Source organism: Dromaius novaehollandiae, chromosome 7 (assembly GCF_036370855.1).
Source record: "Dromaius novaehollandiae isolate bDroNov1 chromosome 7, bDroNov1.hap1, whole genome shotgun sequence".
Classification (NCBI taxonomy): Eukaryota; Metazoa; Chordata; class Aves; order Casuariiformes; family Dromaiidae; genus Dromaius; species Dromaius novaehollandiae.
The window spans coordinates 39444306-39465550 of NC_088104.1; the positions used below are offsets into that span (position 1 = coordinate 39444306).

Sequence of the window (21245 nt, forward strand, 5' to 3'; positions counted from 1 at the left end):
TTCACACGTCACAGGAGATAAGAATGTCAGCATTAGGTGCAGCAGAGTCAGTATAAGGCCAGCACAGTGCAGCAAGGTAGAGTATGAGTAAGCTGTGAGGAGTCTTCCAGGTTAAGCAAGCCAGGAAGTTCTGTCACAGAATTATTTCTATGAGAAGTTTAAGTTCTTCAAATAAGTCTGCACACTTTAAATCTCATCTATCCAAAAATAGCACAACATGGTAGCTGAGGTCTATGCTGTGTAGAGCATAGTTTGAGACAGACTGATTTAAGCACACACCAAGGGAGACGGTACATGTCGCCCTCTTGATGTACAAGGCTGAAGAAGAAATTAGAAAATAGTCATATTTTTGGTATCACACAATCAATTCCACACACGCTCTAGGATCTGAGTAGAGAAGAAGCAAAAAAGAGCAAAGCACAAAGATGCTTACCCTGGATCCTGACACTGCCATGTCCAGCTCGGTACTGATGCCAACACTTGAAACTTCATCAGTATGCCCATAAAGGATCTGTAAGGGCTTAGGTGCCAGACCTACGGGCACTCCTCCCTGAGAGTAACAAAAAGTGCAATGACACATTCTCTTGCAGCTGAAGGACAAAAAAAATAATTTCTGGTATCTTCAGTATCACTGGTGTGAGATGTATACTTGACACAGGCCAAAACCAAAGTCACAACTCACTCATTCCAATTTTAATTTACTGCCTTTTATGTCAGCAGCCCTATTTACTGAAATCACAAGAACGAATGAACATACAATTACTACGTGGATGTGAAAGAAAGCTGTTCAGCTGAGGTGTTTCTACTCCTATGCATGAGCAGGTATGCAAGTCTCACAGTAAGCACTCCTAACAGGAGTGGTTCACCCACCTTTTCCTCCCTTGTGTATCTGGGCTTTTTCAGTTCCCGCAGTTTACCATGGAATTAAGCATTATCTTCACACTAAAGTTCAAAGAAACTAAAAGCTATTTTGCTTAAAATTACAGCAGCTTTGTTCCATTTTCTAAGGAAAGATAAAGAAACAATTCGAGTGACTGCCACTAGTATGAGATACAATAGAAAGCCTGCAATAATGCTCATAAAAAAGTGTGAGGCATTTGCCTACACAACTGCAGGGTATCAAAATGATCTAGGACTTTTGTTCCAGTGAGTGTACCGTCAGCATATACAACTTCATTCTCCAATTAGTTCTAAGGCAAACCCTGTGCTTGAAGAGAAGATGTGGTGAATTGGTCTGCAGAAAACACTTTATTCTGGTTTGTGTGATAGGAATTTAAGTGCCATCCAAGCCCTGAAAGGCTGAAGCACACAGGAATGCAGAACCTGGCAGAATACAGAGCTAGGAAAGAAGGTGAAAACACAGAACAGAAGTGGCAAAGTGCAGGACATTGCTGCCACTACGTAAGGACCAAGATAAAACCCTCCAAAGAAGAATTTACAATATGTACAACTAAAATATTATTTATATACCTATTACCTAAATAAAAATGTAGATTAAAAATCCTAACAAAAAGTAACTCCTATCTAAGCATAAATAAATCTCCAGAGAAGGACTCATCATTTAACTCACTCTGAAAGGACAAAAAAACTAAAAAATTCCCAATGTTTATCCTCATCTGAGACCAAAAATACCACTGTGAGCTCTAGGGCCTTGCCTTTCTGACCACACACCATTGGCAAAACACACACCGCTTCTTGAAAGGACTACATATACTCTCACCCTAAAGACAGCTCACTGACAGGTGATCTCTTTTTCACAGCATGCTTCCATAAAACACACACAGTTTTGCAGTACTGTAGTGGTTTCATGTCCTGATTTTAGTTCAGTGATAAGAGCAAGGTGACCTGATCAAATGTACTGCCCATAAGACGTGACAGGAACCACTCCCCAACTAATGCTATTTGCACATCCATGATGCAGCAATCAGAAATGAACATTTAAAGCATGCAACAATAAAAAGGCCTCACATCTTGTGAGTCCAAGCACACACGTGCATCACACAACCACTTTCATCGTGTGAAAGAACAAGACCAATATCAGAGCTTTCTAAAACGCCGCTGTAAATCCAGGCAAAAGATCAATGTCTTTGCTAACTCCGGGCTTGTCAGCACTTCCCACAGAGCAAAAGCAATGCCAAAATGCAGCCACTAGAGGGGGTGGCGGCTCGCAAATGTAAAAATCTTCAACTGTAAACAGTTCTCTAATTCCTGCAGCCTTAAGCAGTCTCTTTTCTTCCAGTCTCCCACCTGTACAACGGGGATAATATTTGCCTACCATGAAAATAACCTGTAAAATCATTAAGAATTTCTTTAAAATAAAGAAAGGTAACCTCAAAGCATTATCATTGTTATTGTACTCCAGATTCATAGTAACTAACGAGTAGAGTGAATATTTCAAACACAGACGACAACTGGCCTAATAAAATTACTAATCTAAACTGTGTTAGTGGACTGTTCTACCTTGAAAATCCAAAAGAAAGAAAAGAAACCAATAAACCATCATAACAAAACAATCAACAACCAAAAATATTCAGAAACTGCTTCTCATAGTATACCTAAATAACCTACCTGCTGAACTATTTGCCATATCATGCAGGTAGTATCTCTGGAGCCTGAAATTAGATGGATTCCACAGTAATCTATTGCCAAGCAGGTCACAATGTCTAGATAAAGGAAGGATAACAAGATGCGATGAAGTCAGATACGTAAGACTCACTTCCAGCAGAATGACTGCGCAAGCAGTACGTCAACAATATCTGGATTTGCAGTCAGCATGAAGAGTTCTGCTGCAACAAGTGCTGATGAGACTCTATTTATTAAGCAATGAAGTCATTATATACCTGCACATAACAACCTGACTTAGTCACCTTCATTTCCTAGAAAACAGAAGTCAAACCTTATTTTGAAAGTACATTAAACAGCCAGTAAAGTGACTAAAAGCCATGCTCAAGTATTTATATATAGTCCTGGTTCAAATATTCCTTTGTTCTTATGTTGCCGTTCCTTTATGACTGCGGGGCCTGCTCAGATGCACTGGCTATAATTCTTTACAAAAAGACCAACCAAACATCAAGGTATGATAGCAAGATACACGTGCAACCTTTCATTTCAGAATATAAAGAGTTACTAACCCATGTGTCTGATGTGCTGCCCAACCAGCTTGCCTTTTGTAAGAGATGTTATTCTGATGCTATTATCCCAGTGTCCTCCACTAAACAGCAATTTTGCATCATGGGATACTGCAAACAACTTAGAGGTGATCTCCAGTCCTGGTGCAAAAGGACCACCTATGTTGCGCTGGGTTCTGCGGGCAAATGATGAACAGTTAAGATTCACCTTAGCGCACATCAGTGTATTTTTGCACTGCCTACATCCTTAAAAATTAGTACAAAATACTACCTATGGAAGAGGCTATACCTAGAAAAACAACAGGTGAAACCGTGCCCCCCCCGATAACCATGGCGAAACTCACACTGTCATCAGTGGAAGCAAGACTGCACCTTAGATCTTTTCTGTCTTTTACATGATTTGAGTTTGTGTGGATAACTTACATCCCTAGTAAATACTGTAATATTAAAGAAAAATAGGAAACTTCACAAAACCAAGGAAAAGAAACTACCACGTATACCTGCACTATACCATGAGCAAGTATGAAGACTGTTCATCTCAGATTCCAAGATGAGTTTGTGGGATTCATAATTAGAAAAAAAAAATTAACTGTAAGTAGCTTTAAGGATGAAGGAAGAACCTTAAAATACCACTTACAGAATTCTTTACTGGAAGAGTATCACAGATTAGATTTACTATTGAGCATCAGAAGATGCATACTTAACTGAAAACACAGCCAATCAAAACAGGACAATCCACTCTTTACCAAATATGCATGGTATCTTGTTACCGTAGATGCATTCAGCTGCATTTTTCCCTCATCATTCACTTACTTTGGATTTGTTACTGTGGTATCTCTGATGAATGTAAAATAGTTGGAGATATTTTTATCATAAGGTAGCCAACCGTGGGTTCCAATAAGGCAATTCAGACTTGCTGTTACCTGAAAAAGTTTGATAGAAAACAAAACCAAAAAACAACAAAAAACAGTGAAACCCAGAGCCTTCTTTTCTGCTTGTCTTTCCTAGTAACGAAGCCTGCATAAACACCAGCATAGGATGCTTGAGTTTAACACAAAGAAAAAAGGAAAAAAAACCTCTCCCAAAACACTTCCCCAAAAATATCCAGCTCAGATGAAAGGTTTCAACAGGGATGAATCAAAGAAAAGCACTTATTTCCTTTGCTCATTGTAAAAAAAATAAATAAATAAAAAAAATTATGCAGATCCTACCTAGAGTCGTGAATATAACGACAATCTTTTTGCTTATTTTCAATCATTTGGACATCTGCCATAGTACTAGTGCCTATATTAAACAGTGCAAAATTAATTTTAGGAACAGTAAAGGCCTATGAAACATGTACATGCCAGACGTGGCATAAATTAAGATGTGGGTTAGAAAGCAATGATAAACATAACAGTACCATTAATAACTCAGCCTTATCATTTTAAAGGCGAGCTGAATTGCATTAGGAAATCAATTGCTACAATGGAAGCAGGTCAAGTGAGTAACTTTCAATACACCTCACCACAACTTATGGTGACATCTCACCAACAGCTAAATACCATTCAACAAATCAGCCTTGCTTCTCTTCAGAAGACAAATATTTAACTTACAGTTGATTATCACCATAGATCAAAGGAACACATTTCCACAGGAACAGCTGGGAACAGTTTCTCTTTACGTTTGGCACAAAGAAAAACAAAACAACCCCCACACCACTGTCTCCAGTCTTCAAGAACAGTATTGACAAATGCAACTCACCAAGATCTCTGGGCTTCCCTGAGACATAAAAGAACGTGACTGATTCCTTGGGACGATAGCTTTGACAATGGGGACACCATCACTGATTCCCTAAAAGAAAGGGCACGGTTTGGCTATGATGATGTTCAGGACCTAAATAACAAGCGTAGGACCTGCAAAGAGTACAACGAAAGCCTCCAGAATCAATGCCAGACCTATGAACTACTCTCAGGCCCAGCTACACACATAGTTCACACAGCTAAGCTGTGTCACAAACACCAGAGAGAAAACCTGTCTCTGTCCCAAATCAGAGAGTTTAGCCACTGAATTCAGTGAGCCCTCAAATATCACCAGTGAGATTCTTGGCTTTCACAGCATGGTTGTTCATTTAGTACTCAAACAAGACCCCCAAAAAGGGCCAACAGTTAGAAGTTGATGGAATTCAACCTCTATAAAGTAAACTAAAATAACAGAGCTCACGTTATACACTTGACATCTTTAAATATTTTCTTCAAATCACAAACAAGTTTTACTTTCATCTAGATTAGGACCTTTGGTTTCAGATTAGACTTCAAACACTTTCAAATAAGGCACCGACCTCTATGAAGAATGACTTCAGTTCAGTGAGGTGCTGGAAGAGATTCAGAGTAGAGGTATCACTTCTGGTCAATCTCTGCACTACCTCTTCTGCAGACAGCCTTTGAGGATGTGGCTCCTAGGAGACAATGTTCGAAGGAATATCAGGTTAGACAGTCTTTTATCAATTTGTTAAAGTCACACATGGGAATCTCATTGACATTCAACAAGAAAGCAGATGCTTAGGGACCTAATTTGCTTCGAGAAGGGAAATGTCCTTTTCAAAATGCCATGTCAGATTGCCATCAGTGCAACCTTTGCAAGCACTGATACAGCACAGGATTAGCTTTCTTAAAGTAACAAACCATTATCATCTTTCCATTTTTTCCATAGGCCCTGGAGAACTCCATTGGTTTTAACTGGGAAGGTCTGGCTCTTAAGCAACAAACAGCATTACCTTGAGCAACTGACAGGGAGTTTGTCCAAAATTGTTTATCATCCCTTCTAAAGCTTTCCTTTCTTTCTCATCTGTTAAAGCATCCAAATCCACAGCTCCTAAAACACAATCAGAATAATGGAAAAAGAGGTAAAAAATTAACATAATGCAAATAATTTACTCAGAAAAGACATCAGAAAAAAACAGATTTGAATTGGCCAAGTAGTTGGCCCTTAATAGCCAATGAAGGGCCAAGTACTTAATGGCCACTGCAGCCGGCCCCCTCTGCTTGTAGCCAAAAATCAAATCTATCCATTCATGCAGATGAGCAGAAACATACTCCGATTCCTAGAGGAAAAGTTACTCTTTTAAGAACATAAAACATATTGCTCCTTCTAGAAGTATAGACTATTTTGGCAACTACTTGGCGCTTAATAGCCAATTTATCTTCATTACAACCCACAAATGTTAAAAGGAAGCGTAACCAAATTAACATCCCACAACACCACCATTTTCAGAAACACTATTTAAGCCATTGAAGTCTCGTTTTGAAACTTCATTAACATTTCATTAACATTTCAGGTTCACAACTTTTAAGTTATATCATTAAATACCCAGAGTATTTGATGTTTTATCACAAGTTTTGCTGCTACTTTTCAGGTCTAATTTTGTTGCCTTACTTGTGCTGCTGTACAGCATGCCCACAAATCAAGTATTTTCTGGCTAATACTGGAAACCCATGACTGATGGCAATGCCCAGAGAGCGTGTTGCTTTCTACCTTCGTAAGTACAGTAGTAGAAGACATTGAGTGCCTCCACTGCAGCCGGGCCCCTCTGCTTGTAGCCAAAAATCAAATCTATCCATTCATGCAGATGAGCAGAAACGTACTCTGATTCCTAGAGGAAAAGTTACTCTTTAAAGAACATAAAAAATATTGCTCCTTCTAGAAGTATAGACTATTTTATGGAAGAGATTAAATTCTTTAACTAAGAGTATCCACAAACTGAATATATCACAACATATGGGGAAGAAGCATAAAAATATGCATGTGTTTTAAGGGCAGAAACTGCAAAGTAAGAGGGGAATTTAATACAGCAAAGCAGCATGCCTGGATATTGAAAAGCAATGGAAAGTAAGCTGCTGTTTCCTTACAGAATCAACTATAAAAGACAATCGAAGTGTCATCACTTAATTCCACCTAATTTTTCTTTTTCTAATGCAGCAAACTTCCAAATTACTGTTATCTTCAGGATCTTGCCTTTTTTTTTTTTTTTTTTTTTTGGAGCACTTTATTTACACACAGTGCTTTGAACTGAAAGTTATGTTACTTGTAATGTCCAATACAACCATAACTCTAGTTCAAGTATAGTTCCAGTATTTTACATTTAAGCCACAGTGACAACACGTAACTGTACTGCCTTTATCATCACTTCATGCAAAAATTCATGTAACCATCATCTTACCAGAGCCTTCCTGTGTTTACAAATGAAGTCTTCCGGGGAGTGGGCCCATTTGGGGAGAATAACATCATTTACTATCTCCTTGGATATTTGAAGCTGACCCAGGTTAAAACCTAGCAAGTAATTTGGAGATTTTTAAGCGTTGCTACAAAATATTTCAAAAGTCTCAAGGACTCAGTAAAGATTAAAAAGTGTTATTTTCTCAACATAAGGAAAGGATACTGGAAAAATTCTTGCTGACATTCTCCAGTAACCCTACTATTGGCACAGGAGGCCAAGTTCTGCTCTGCATCTCTAAAATGTTACATGATAGCTGTCCAAAGCATCCAAATAATTTAGAAGCTTAAATCCTAATCTTAAAATAAGATCAATCAATTATATTCCTATCTAAACATACATACATTTGCTTTATTTTACCACAATTAAGAGTCCAAAACTTATTTGAAGGTGTGCAGTTAGTTTTACATTTAAATGATCACAGAATCAAGGCTTTCGGGAAACCTCAAATCCCACCAACTTTCACTAGAACAACTCTTTGGTTCTTAAATCACTTTGGAAGTATGACTTGGACCTTTTAAACTTTTACAATGTAGAACTCCAACAGACTGTAGCTAGCAGGCTAAAGCATCAGCAGCACAAGCTTACAATTTTTTTTTAAACAGAATTCCTTATGCAATAAATGAGATAGGAAAAAACAACCAGGAGTCTCATAGAAAATAGGATGCTGTTTTTTCAATTAACATTACACAGCAGTGAAACAGCTTTATTTTTCTTCTGAAGGGTACTGAAAACCTTACATGGCTCTACATTCAGGTGACTGCATTGGAAGAGAACTGTTACAAGCAGTAAATGTGCTGGTTGCCTAGAACAAAAAAAAAGACCTCACATGTTTGAGCATGTCCAAACTACCACTCAAGAATCCCAGTAAAATGGTAGAATAGAATATTTAAACTGTATTAACTTTCCTAAACTATTTAATGATTAACTACTGGAAACTTTTTTTTAAACCTCCAAATGAGGATTTTTGATCTTCTTATGGATCAGGGAGACAATATTATTTTTAGCCATCCTCAAGCTCCAAGTCAGAATTTTAAACAGCATTTAGGCTGTTGTTAAATGCAACCGGTGTCCCACTGAACAGTTTGAGGCCAGTACGATGATTAAAATACTTTGTACAACAAGCACATTATAAAGCTTAAATGAGAAGTGTTCCACAGCATTCACAAAAGAGCTGTTACGGTTCTTTTCTGGAGAATACAAGAAGAGTTTTTTATGCACTACATTCTGAGCAGCCAGTTTACCATTTTGATTCTCGAGGAACTCTGGGAAGTAGAAGAACTCTGGTGTAAGTTCCTTCACGTCATTGGGGTTGTCCATGCGTGCCTGCCAGGTAGCAGGAATGGAGTGGAACTGGCGATCTGCACAGTCAAACCTGGAGGTCAGAAAAGCTATGTCAGACATGGACCATCCCCTTGTTGAAATAAGGAAAAAAAGAAATGTGCTGCTTATTTTTTCACAATATACCTGCCACTCTGAAGCTGGATATGAAGCGTTGTGAAAGGTTCTACCCGAATGAGGTAATGCATGACACCAGCAGCGTTTGAGTAATGTGTTCCATAGTGAAACTTGTCAATTATCCCAAGCGGATCCTCAAAATTCTCATATCTGAAAAGAACAAACTCTGTAAGTATAAATACAACCGAGTACTACAGCTGATAAACAGCTGATTATATTTACTGGAGACAAAGATTGAAAGAACAGATCATAACAATTTAGAGAGAGAATATACATTGAAAAATACATTGAGCTCTATTTAACATGAGGATTCAAATTCTGGCTCTTGAAGTCCCTAAGCCACAGATTGCAGAAAGTCAGAAATCTACACCAGATGAAGGATCACCCTTTGCATACCTGTTCTTTTCCTCCCTAGGCATTTGCTATCAGCTGTCAGAAACTGGATAAAGGGCAAGACGGACATGGATCTCATCGCTAAGATCTCATCGCTAAGATCTCATCGCTAAGATCTCATCGCTAAGCTGAATATTTATTACTGAAGGGACTTGGGACAGTTTCCTTGAAGATGAGGGGAAAAAAAGAAAAGTAGTGTGCACGACTGCCTCAGGATGCAGATAAGAGTGTTAAAATAAATTTAAGCCTATTTTCCTTTTCTACCAGCAAACTGTCTCCAATATCATGCCACCAGCCAGCTGATGTGTTTCTCAGCATCGCATACCTAGTAGGAAAAGTTATAGTTACATACTGCCAGAGAACCAGTTTCATTCCAGTTAGGGATAGCCCCTAATCGTTCAAAGAAAATTCTCCATGTTCAGAGTTTTCTAAAGAAAGCTAGTTTTGGAAGAAGCCTGACAAGTGCAGTCTGGCATGATAGCATACTCACTCCCCACACTAGCAAAAAAGGACGGAACACTGCACTGACATGTGGGTGTAAGTACTTGTCATTCCTACCTACAGAGTCACTGCTGGAAGTGGCTGAGCTACTGCTTATTTCAAAGATAATCTATGCTAGAAAAAAAAAAGAGCAGGAAGCATAGATCTAGGAATCTGATCAATGCCGCCTTCCAGCAGGAGGAACTCACCAGCATGATTTCATATTTTCTTATCTTGAAAGAGAGTGTGTCTTTTCAAGCTTCTGAACCATTAAAATTCAGTGTTTCTACAGTCTTTCAAGTTTATCATATCCACATCTGAGAAATAACCCAAAATTTACAACAGTAAATTTTGTCCTTTCCATGCTGTAAGAGTTAACCTGAGCACAGCAAAGAACAAAGAATCAATCTTTGCCAGTGCACCTGTGATGACATAAAATTAGCTTTTAAAAACATCAGTGTCACTGCCCTTTAAGTATTATTGGCCTGGAGACTTAGAAAAACGGAAATATAACTGAGTGTTCAAATGCGTACTTCTCTTTCACGGTCTTGGCATTCTTTTCATTTACCACCCCAATGGGTTTGGACAGATCTCTAAAGACAGCAGGATTATTTAGGTCCAGTTCTTCTGAAGTATAATCTTGTAAAATCCAGGGGAACTAAAAAAAAAAAAAATCACAGGTCCAATTGAGACTAAAGATGCATCTTTCAGAACAGGAAAAAAAATACACACCTTCAGCAATAAAAAGTTTATTTTTTTAAATTACCACAGGATATTGAGCAAGGTCATTGTAAGTTCGTCCTGCCATTGTGTTCAGCTGAATAAGGTAGTCAAAGTTGGATATTTCTCTATTCACCCATTTCTGAAGGACAAAGAGAGAGATGCAATGGAAGCTGTTATATCAAAGCTGCTGTTATTGCAAATTACTTGTTTTGTCAGTATTTATCTGCCAGAGGAGAGTATTGGTAAGCAAAAGCCACAAGACTATAACCGTGGTATGGGCTTCCAGATTTAATTTCTTGTAATCTAGCTAAGTTTTCTTTTGTTTTAGCAACTGTGCTACCTGTATTTCATTGAAACTGTGTCCCTGATTAACACCAGCACTATTTCAAATATAGCAGACAACCATCTGCCTCAGAGTAAGAAGTGGGGGTGAGAGCGGAAGAGACAAAGATGACAAGTAAACAGGTGCTGAGGAAAGAGGAACAGAACTTAGAAACTTATTAGAATTAAGGTCAAAACATTATTTCTGACTTGTTCTCCTCTTGGTTAATGGTAAAGGAATTTGTAAATTAACACTGCTTCCCCAAGGATAAAAGCTATCGTGTTGTGTATTTAAGTGGAGAAAATGTTTACTGTAATGAAACTTCACCACCACACTACACACAGATATTGAGCCCTTCTGAACACAGCTCTGTCCATTCTCTTTGCGTTTAAAAAATAATAATGGAGGAAAGGTCCAAGGACAAGGAGGAAAAAAAAAGAAAAAAGTATTTCCAGTATTTTAAGTCAGTCATAAAGCTCCCTCCCTTCCTCAGGAAAAAACATAGCTGTGGCAAAGAGATGGAAGATAAAAAAATAAATCTACCACATTTAGTTGGAAAAATTATTTAGGAGAATACAGACATTTTGACATTTCATTTAAATGCCAACATTACTAATTCTCCTAAGACCACACTTCTTGCTTGATCTTCACTCAGGTTTTGTTGAAAGCCCCATGACAAAAAGATAGCATGGAAAGTTATTTGCACATGCAATGAGAAAAGTTCCAAAATTTGCACCCAAAACCATGCACTAAAAATAGAAGTGATTCTCCTACACATTCTCCATTCTTGCTGGAACACTTGTCATAACCAAATCAGAGTGGGGCTCTTATCCAATGACATAAATTCACTGACGGTAAACAAAACAGCAGTTGCAAAAACGTGCGTGCAAAATTTCAGAAGCCAGACTGAGGATACAGAAGTTGGCAGCTGCTTTCCAAATACCAAAAAGTCAGTATTTCAAGGCTTACTTTTACTACCTAATTTTAAAGCTCTCCTTCAAAAAGCAGTGACATGCTGTAGACCATTTATGCTCAAGTCTCCTACCTGCATCAAACCCGAAGCTTTGAAGAGTTCCTGTGGAGATCTAGTCCCAGAAACATTTGGGGAACACAGTGACAAAATCCGACTGTAAACTTTGTTTCTCACCTGTTAGAGGGCAATATGAAAACACTTGTTTTGAAGATTGAAGCTGACAAACTGTTTTGCTAATTAAAGCTTGAAATAAAGATGGTTACATTTTAAAACACCACTATCTCTTCCTATATAAGATTTTCCTTGAGCTACAGGATATAAAGGTAAATACATGTGATGAAATGCCTTTGTGTGGACACTACAGAGAATAATTATTATTCCCACAAAAGCAGGAGTAGCAGGAGTACCAGGAAATATTGCTGCTGTTTAAATACAATTATACCAATATTTTCCTTACAAAGCTATTTCAGAGTTTCACTTTAAAAAGCCATTTTGTAGAAGATATTCATGAACTGACCTACTAGCATGTAACCCAATCTTTGTTCACATACTTATCTCAGCCCCACAGACATAGGATCATTTATATTATCCATAAGAAAAAAAAAGTTCAGTAATTCTACACCATAGAATAAAACATTATTTCTAATGTTATGGTAAAATAGAATAATCTTTATTTTGTAATTAAGTTGTCTAGAAGATTTAAAAAGACAAGGACATCACAAAATTTAGACTTCTACTGATGTAATTTTAGTTGAATATTTTTCCTGCATCTTTTTAATGATACAAAACCAAGAGTCTTGTTTTATTCTGAGACTATTCTGAGTATTTATTCAATTACTCAGTTTCTAGATGCCAGACAGGTTTTCAGAGGCTATTCTTAATTTCCCGCAACAGCTACATCTAGCCAACCTTTTGCTGTTAATATTACAGTATTATGAAAAACACTAGACTAGGATATCACCACAGAACTGAAATTTGACATTTGGGCTGGTAAATCAAGGAAATTTGGGAAATCCATACCTCCTTATTGAAGTTGAGGAAATAGTTGGTTTGATCTGTAAGGAAGATCTCCAAGGCTGACCTCCTCAGGTTGTACCGACGCAAATGTATCTCTCGAATTTGTGAAAGGTGCCATTTGAAATCAAAACCGACCCCTAGAAAGGGCACCGATTACTGACTAGAAATGTATTAAAAAGTTTTTATATACATAATGCAATATAATTTCCAATCATCCCAGAGTCATCCCCAGAAAAGACAAATTTTATGTTGCCTGATTAACCATTTTGGTAGGAAAACGTTATTACTTCAAATGTTGTTTTACTGAAAGAGAGAGCGAGCAGAAAATATTTGAGGAAATGGAAATCTTTTTTGTTTGTTTTTCGATAATCAAAGACATTACAAATGTGTTTTGTTGACAGAAGTATGAACCAAAGCCAGGCTCAAATAGCAGCTTTTATGTGTAGAACTCCAAAAAGGGCAGCTTCTTAATATATTGCTTGTGAAAAACACAAACACTGGTCAAACAGTTCAGTTCACTTTTTTAATGCTCAACTGTCCAACTTGCTTTAAGTAGAGATTCACAAACCTGTCTCTTCATAATTAGTTTGGTACTCATTCTCAAAAATAATCAAGATCAGCCTACTAAAAACAGAATGCTGAACTGCACTGAGAAGAAGATATTATGGGTCATACTCACCTTCCTCTTTTTCAATGCTACCATCAAAGAAATAGATGTGCTGGGTAGTGATCTCTAGCCTGCCAGGTATCACATCAATTACTGTAATGAGTTCACAGTCTTCAGACAACACTAGCTTTTCTTTCTGGCTTTGCTCCTCCTTCTCATCCCTACAAAAAACACACCAAGTGTTACAGTTTTTGGTAGATTAGACAGACAGTTCCTTCCCTAAAAGCACAGTTCAGAAAAGAATCAGATCTGAATGGCATTAAAAGCACATCTTCAATGATTTTAAGTTACTTGCATTAGCAGTCATGGATTTTTCAAACTATACTACTAGACGTCATTCTATAGCATTGCTCTTCAGACGTGCTATTTCAGTCTCAGACAAGATGGACATGACCTCCTCTGAAGTATGAAATATGCGGCTACGTTTACCTTTCTTACTGAAGCACTACGTGCTTAAATTAATCCTGGCCTACAGCAGAGCTGCATCCAGGTTCACAAGACTAAAAATTATCTTCAAAAATATTTGAAATGAAGGTTGATCAGAGGTCTGTAGAGATGACGCATCACAAACATTCAGGAACCTTTAAGTTGCAAAAAATACATCAGTACCACTCTGCCAAAGTGCCACGTCTCCACTGGAATTCAGCATCACAGACACACATAACTACACAACACTACATGTGCAGTTATTGGAGTGAAGCATCTGTTCTCTTCATTTTACTTTAAGCCACAAGAATGGCACAAAAGCAGCACAGAGGGTCTCCTTTCTGGAGTGACCTTAAACACAGAGATGCTCTCCAACAGGTTTACAGCCAGCCAAGCAAACATCCACACTCTACAACTAATGCTGTAGAGAACAATCCCAGCGCCTGTGGACATGAGCTGACTCCAATCTGGTCCGTGCCCTTATGGGGCAGACCATCTCTTGAGGCTTATTGCCTATAAAGACAGTCAAGAAGCCTCAACAATTCTTTAGCTTCAGACCAACCTGGAGCAGAAAGTTACTAATGGGTCCTCACATACATCATCCACTCTGCACCAAATACACTCAAGCGTTCTTTTCCCTGGAGTTCTTTATGTGTCGTTGTTTATAACGACAAACCCAACAGCAACTTCTCTGCTGTTCAAAACTATTATAAAACCCTGGATTGCACCAAGTTAAGGATAGGCAAACAAAGAAGAAAGTTTGGTACACTGATCACTCAACCTCAGGAGTTGTTTTCCCCACTCCTCATCCCCAGGACAGAAACAAGTTTCAGCTGTTCCATTCTGTACTTACATATTGGCACCGACTGCTGTGTCTTCTTCTGGTAGTTCAAGAACATCATCTTCCAAGTCACTCACTTTCACCTGCTTCACAACCTCCAGAAGCAGAGACTCACTAGAAGGCTGTGTCTGGTGCACACCTATTGTGATAGGCATTTCAACTCAGAAAATTTTGCTACAGCTTCTTTGGAAAGCTAAACTACCAAGTGCATCTTCTACCGTTCAATGTAATTTTTAACTCAGCAAGCAGCAACCAGACTTCTTAAATACTTTTTGAGGGCAAACTAAACACTTTAAAAATGCCTCCCAAATTATATCAAAATACATGTCAAATCATAATGATACAAAGGAGGGACACTTTAGAATTAGGTACTAGTATTTCCAACATGGACATTTCCAACAGGCTATTTGGTAGTGCTCGGCAAAACCCATCTGTTACAGCATGCAGGTTTCCCGGAAATACAGTTCATTTGTTTTTTGTTCATTTGTGTTCACAACGAGTAGGTTATTTTTTGGTTCGAGTCGTGATATCCAAGACCCCTAACTTAAAGAAGAGCTTACACCTTGGCAATTCAGCTGTTTGGCACGCTTCTGACACAAAGTGCTCTATATCTATACATTTTAATCATCAGCTTTAAAAAAGGTTTAAACAAATACTGTCTGCCTACTCTGATCTTGTTTCCTTTTACTGAAAAACGGATCTTATGCAAGAAAGGTATATGCTTGCTAATTTTTAAAAAAGCAACACTCAAAAAGCTTAAAATACCCACTTTGATGTACAAGAGAAAATGAAGTTTACCCAGAAGAAAGATTCTATTTCACATCAAAGCATTTTGCTCTTATTTTGTGACACAGTTTAGTATGCAGGAAAAAAACAAAGAAAATCAACACTTAAGTATCTACAATAGACTGATTCTTAAATACACAGAATTATCAGTAAAAACTTGAGAATCCAAGTGAACCAAGTAAATACAACACAACTTTACCTAAATTGTCTCTCAGGTCACTAGCATCCTGATGAGAGTTGAAGTTGTAATTCTGCACTAGTTTTAGCCTCATACGTGAATAATTTTCCACATTTGAAAGTTTCCAGTGAACAGGATGCTGTTTCCTAGGAAAACAAGAATATTCACAAAAATAATTAAAAGGAGGTAAAGACCTATGAATGAAGTGATTACAAAAGAATGCATACTTAGAAAAATACTGAAATCCCTCATCCATACATTCCAAATCATGAAAACAGTAAACTGCATGCGATTCTGTATTTTATATTGCAGCTGTGATCATCCTAAAGCACTTTGTAAACAATACTTATTCTCTATTGAAATACAGCAGACTGTTTACACTTTTGGCAAATGACAGTTAAAGATAAAAAGGTTTTAATCAGAACTCTGAAAGCTAAGATAGGCAAAATGTCATTATCCAAATTCAAATTTCACGCACAGGAACTCGAAGTCTTTATTAATAGGACTATTCTCTCTCACTCTTTCCAAAAGAGCCACTGATCTCCAGCATCTTGCAAATAAGTCTTACAATCCCTTCAGCGACAAGTGATTTTTGTCACTTGGGAGGAAAATCTAGTATCCATGTATCCTATTCAGTATTAAGACTTCAAAATTTGAACTTCGATAATTAAATGCAGATAAAAATTAAAGATGCATTCAATAACAACTTTATATCTCAAAAATGGCTATCCCAGTCAATCTGACAAGGTTCTACAGTTCTAACTATATGAAGCAGTAAGTTAATCATGTGAGCAACTCCTTTCAAGCATCAATTCAAGAACTTCACTCTTACTTTTCAGACCAAGGACCGCGTTCAGAGAGCAAGTAAAGCTGGGCTGCTTTCCACTGTCTCAGAGTAGTTGTGTGTTGACTATTAAGCTGCTTTAGCATATTGTTGTATCGCAGATTTTCCTGGCGAGCCTTTCTGCTGAATGGTTCCACAAAATACTCCTGAAAGACCATTAAAAATAAATCCAGCACTGAAAGAACCCTACATTTGGAAATGCCACTTTCTGGCTTGCAAGAACAGAATTCTCACAAATTAAGAAGAAACAAAAAAAAGTTTAACAGTAAACTTCTGAAAATCTAAGGTAAGACTTGTGAGAGAAATTTCGAAGAGTTTAGTACTGTAAGAAGTGACACAAAACATTGACTTAATTTGTGAAGAAAGAATTATCAATGCTGAATCAATGTGGAAGCAATTTTCCATAATCAGAGAAGTAGTCACTATTGGCAGCCCTATTTGATAAATATGGAGGACTTTCATTTAAATTCTGGCATTCTAGAATGTGATTGACATTATATTCTGCCTTTAGTTACTTGAGCACAAAAGACTTACTAAAAGTATCCTTAATAAGACACTGAAAATAAGGGAAATGCAATTTAGCTGTTACACTTGCTGTAATTAACCATTAAAATTAATGCCTAAATTGAATCTGAACCTCATACAGAAAGGTCAGTTCCTTTTTACTGTGTGGAAAAGTTGGATCTGAACTGCTTGTAAGGGCAGTACAAATAAATTCCAAGTTTTAAATGTTTTCATGGTACTGAACTGGAATTAAAAAAAAAAATTATAACTCTAACTCAAGAGATTTTAATAATTCAAAACATAAATAAATCAGAATAAGAAAAGATGCAGCTTATAGCTAAGCATAAATTCTAGGCTGCTATACTATGAGAAAGACCTACTGTCTTGGATTAACTCTGCTTACAGATAAGACTCTTGAACAGAAAAAGAAGAATTAAAAAGCATATCCTACAAGCGTGCACAGGCAGATTGCCCATAATGTCTGCCACAAAACAACCAGCCTACCCACAGTCACGAGGATTAGGTCATCCTGGAATTCAGTTTTTTCATCTATTGGAAGATGATTTCCAAAACAGTGCAAATTGCTCGTAGAAGATCTCAAAACCTTACCTGAAATTTGAGCTTGCTTTCTCCTCTCTCCCGGTCTCGCTTGTGCATATTCACCATGAATGCTTCATAACAGTCTTTCCAATAAAGTGCCATATGCTCGTGACAATCTCTGAATGAATTGTCTTCGTACTGCTTCATATTTGGAATAATCTGGTTCCACCAAAAGAAAATAAAAAGCCCAGCATGATTGATGAATACAGTTCCTCTGCTTTATTGGATAAAAAGGGGGGAGAGGGGAGAAAATGCAACTTAAAATATCTCCTACTTACATATTTGTCAATATAAACTTGCCACTCATCAGACCTGCAATACTCTTGAAAGTCCTCAAAGAAAGAGGGGCTGCCATTAGTAGGAGGCAATGAAGGGAGGTGTAGGTTCATGAAGAGAAGTTCGTAAATTTTGGATACGAGTGTTCGAACAAGGGGAATCAAAAATGAATATGTTTCTGTCTTCTCTTCAATTGATCTACTCAAGATGCCTTCCAGCTTCCCCAGGAGGTAGCATGCTTCAGGCTGGCTCTCAATTACTTTAGTCTGAAGAAGGGTGTTTAGTTTGGCTGCTGCCATGGCACAAACCTGCACAGAGAAACCACAAAAAAGTGAATGCAACCCTTAAAAAAGTAACATGAGCACCTGTCTTAACACAGGTGTTTGTACATATTCTGGCTGTATCTCAGGTAGCGTGAGAGCATACACATAATTACAGGCCTAAGTACCTAAGCTAACAATCCCAGCTTCACCTAAGGGCTCATTACTTCAGACACAGCTCTGCTGACTTTGTACTGAATGCTGATTCAGGCAGAGTAGCTCAGGTTCATGCACACTTGTTCATGCACACATCTGTATAAACGTGGAACTGCTAATAAGTGTATTTTATGGTAGAAATAAGAAGTCACAATCAGGATCACTATCCTACTTCCATCTGTGCACAGAAAGCCCCAACTTCATATGACTTACCCTCTAGCTCATTCTCATACTCAAGACATGCACATGGACAGGACTGCAGAATAAGCTTGCATGTGGCAAGACCTGCTAAAAGCATCTTGCCTATAGAAAAGGCAAAGACTGGCATCAGTTTGCTCACTAGTACGAACAGCTCCCCTATAAACCACAACAACTGTATCAACCATGTGCACTTCAAATGCAGTATTTGCAAGAATCTGTAACAAACCTGTATGTTATCTTGTGCAATGAATCCAAGGAGCAACTGGACTTGCACCTGTGAAAGTCTGATTGCTTCTGGGCCAGCAGAGTACCAGATCGACAGACAATCCATAAGAGTCACTAGTTCTTCCAAGAGCTATTGTAAAAGCAGAAGATGTGCATGAAGTAAAATAAGTAGAAGTCATCAGGAACTACTCCAGCTAAAAAGAGTATTTTCAAAGAGCTGAAGAACAGGCTGCCTTCACACTTCCAACCTTCCCCCCCAAAAAAGAAACTATCCAGGAAGACAGCAGTTCAACTCACCAATTGAAATTATTCTCGATTGCAAAATCTGTCTAGCCCAGTATGTTAGCTCAAGTATCTTCCCTGAATAAAGCCAAAACCTGGCATATAGCATATACTTATTTTTCCTATAATTTATCTCCAGGAAACACCAATTGTTTTAAGTTATGGACATGATGAGCAGGACACTACAATTAAAAAGACGCTATTCTTAATATCACAGAAATCATACCAGCTTGCAATTTCTAGTTCAATAACTATTGGTTCTTATTTCATTCTTTTCCTTTGTATTTTATGTTATGCAAGTGCAATGCTAATTTAATTTACCAGCAATAGCAATATGCATGGTGCCCTGAGAAGGAAAACAAAGCTTCTTTCATAAATAACTGATTTCATGACTACTACTACCACCTTAATAAATGATAGTAAAATAAAAAAAAAATAGGAGGCTCTCCTTTCTGTTCTATTTTTATATTAGGAATGATCCAAACCTTCTTGCAAAAGGAAGCTACTCGCAAAGCAAATGGCACATTTTACCATCAAGACATGTTTGTTTAAAATTTATATATCTTCATATACCCCTTATAATTCACTCAAATTTAAAGCTATTCCCATGTTAATCCCCAGACTCGCAAGAATGTTTGCAGCATGCTGAAAGCTTTTCTGCTTACTGTACTACAGTAAGCACTTTAAATTCTCCCCAGACACAGTGGAGGATAACATTACTGTAAATTTGTAAATTATTTTCATTTCAAAGGTGGCAATAAGCACAATTCCCATTGCTCCAAAGCTCAGGTCTAATTTCTAATTAGATTTCACAAAGCTAGATCACCACAAAAGGCAAAGCCTCTATGTAGGAAAGACTCAAAAACAAACAAACAAAAACTAATCAAAACTTTCAAATTAAATTATGTTTGGTTATAAGCAGACATTTTGGAGAACAGCTTAGGAATTATGCTGAATATTAATGACTTTCAAATATTACTTTTTTTTAAAAGTAACATTTAAAAATAAACTGTGCTTCTATGGATTTATCATGAATGAAGAATTACATAATTCTGCTTTCCTTTAGCCTCAAAAAAGGGAAAGCGATGACTTAGCTCAGACAGTAAAAGAAGCAAGACCACTGCTAGAAATAATGTAAATGATGAGGCAAGTTATAGGTTACTATAACTTATACACCAAGGCAGCAGGAAACACAGCCAGAGGAAGACAAAAGCTCGTCTTACGACTTTTTGTATTTGTTAGTCATTTCCTGCCTAAGACCTCAAGTTTCTGCCTCTCTGGGCATATTAAATTCATTGTGAGTTTGTGCAGGAACATGTACAAAAACATGCTGCAACTCCAATATGGATCAAAACCCAGTAGTGCCATTCCTCACCTCAGCTTGTGATAAAGAGCAGGGTTTTGGCAGGTGCTTTATTCAGGACACACACAATGAGTCATGCATGCTTATCAATGCGGCAAAATCTGCTTAGGCTACTACTGGCATTGCTGCATCAGCTCTTGTGTTTGTTAAATAGTTCTCAAATCTGAACAAACTTGGATTTTCAATAATGAGTACCACTGTGGGCATATTTAATTTACAATATTAACCGTATTCCCTATGCTAAGTATTTATAAAGTTTCTTCGCATTAAGGGACAATCCAATTATTCCACTATGAACCCTTACTCTTTAATATATAGCTTAAAAACATATGCTTAGAAGGAATGACATTATCCAAACTCACTTTCATTACTATTTCAGCTTACATACAGAATTTCCATTATGCAGTTACTGTACCTTTTCTGTCCATAAATTTGAATTGACTAGTCCTTCTGCCTGAAGGAAATCTTGTACAATTAACAAGAGCCGGAAGGCATTTTCAGCATGCGTCGGGAGAGCTTTTGAATCTCTGTTATCAGTGACCGACCATTCTAACATCTTCTCTAGCAAGCTGCATGGAAAACAAAATCCCAAGGTAATTATTACATGTTCTGAGATTAAGTGGCTTAAAAAAAAAAAAATCCAATTAAGTATTTAATTCAATCTCAGTCTGCAGTGATACAAGTGTCCTCTACTCAGTAAGCCAATGAGGTAAAAGAGATTGAGAAGCTCATGAAATCAGATACACACGTTTTCAAACACCAAGAGCTAAGTTACACTATTAAGTAGGTAGTAGAATATATGTGAACATAGAGCAAAGTTGTTAGATCCT

The 21245-nt window shown here is 37.5% G+C and overlaps 1 protein-coding gene across 3 annotated transcripts in view; it reads right to left on the minus strand.

Moving 5' to 3' along the window:
- Positions 1-21245, minus strand: part of NBEAL1 (neurobeachin like 1) — a 94463-nt gene that overhangs the window by 12243 nt on the left and 60975 nt on the right. For 2 of the 3 annotated variants that reach the window (XM_064515267.1, XM_026115098.2), the window contains 23 exons: positions 20831-20984; positions 18772-18900; positions 17871-18176; positions 17602-17751; positions 16477-16634; positions 15666-15790; positions 14693-14819; positions 13426-13574; positions 12750-12883; positions 11802-11903; positions 10478-10573; positions 10245-10369; positions 8848-8988; positions 8625-8755; positions 7327-7436; positions 6642-6759; positions 5884-5981; positions 5449-5565; positions 4872-4961; positions 3942-4051; positions 3132-3304; positions 2569-2663; positions 434-550 (listed from right to left, as the gene is read on the minus strand). In XM_064515267.1, coding sequence (XP_064371337.1) covers positions 434-550; positions 2569-2663; positions 3132-3304; positions 3942-4051; positions 4872-4961; positions 5449-5565; positions 5884-5981; positions 6642-6759; positions 7327-7436; positions 8625-8755; positions 8848-8988; positions 10245-10369; positions 10478-10573; positions 11802-11903; positions 12750-12883; positions 13426-13574; positions 14693-14819; positions 15666-15790; positions 16477-16634; positions 17602-17751; positions 17871-18176; positions 18772-18900; positions 20831-20984 — 3055 coding nt within the window. Of the gene's footprint in view, positions 1-433; positions 591-2568; positions 2664-3131; positions 3305-3941; positions 4052-4871; positions 4962-5448; positions 5566-5883; positions 5982-6641; positions 6760-7326; positions 7437-8624; positions 8756-8847; positions 8989-10244; positions 10370-10477; positions 10574-11801; positions 11904-12749; positions 12884-13425; positions 13575-14692; positions 14820-15665; positions 15791-16476; positions 16635-17601; positions 17752-17870; positions 18177-18771; positions 18901-20830; positions 20985-21245 lie in introns of all 3 variants that reach the window. The other variant, XR_010390049.1, reaches the window with a different exon arrangement.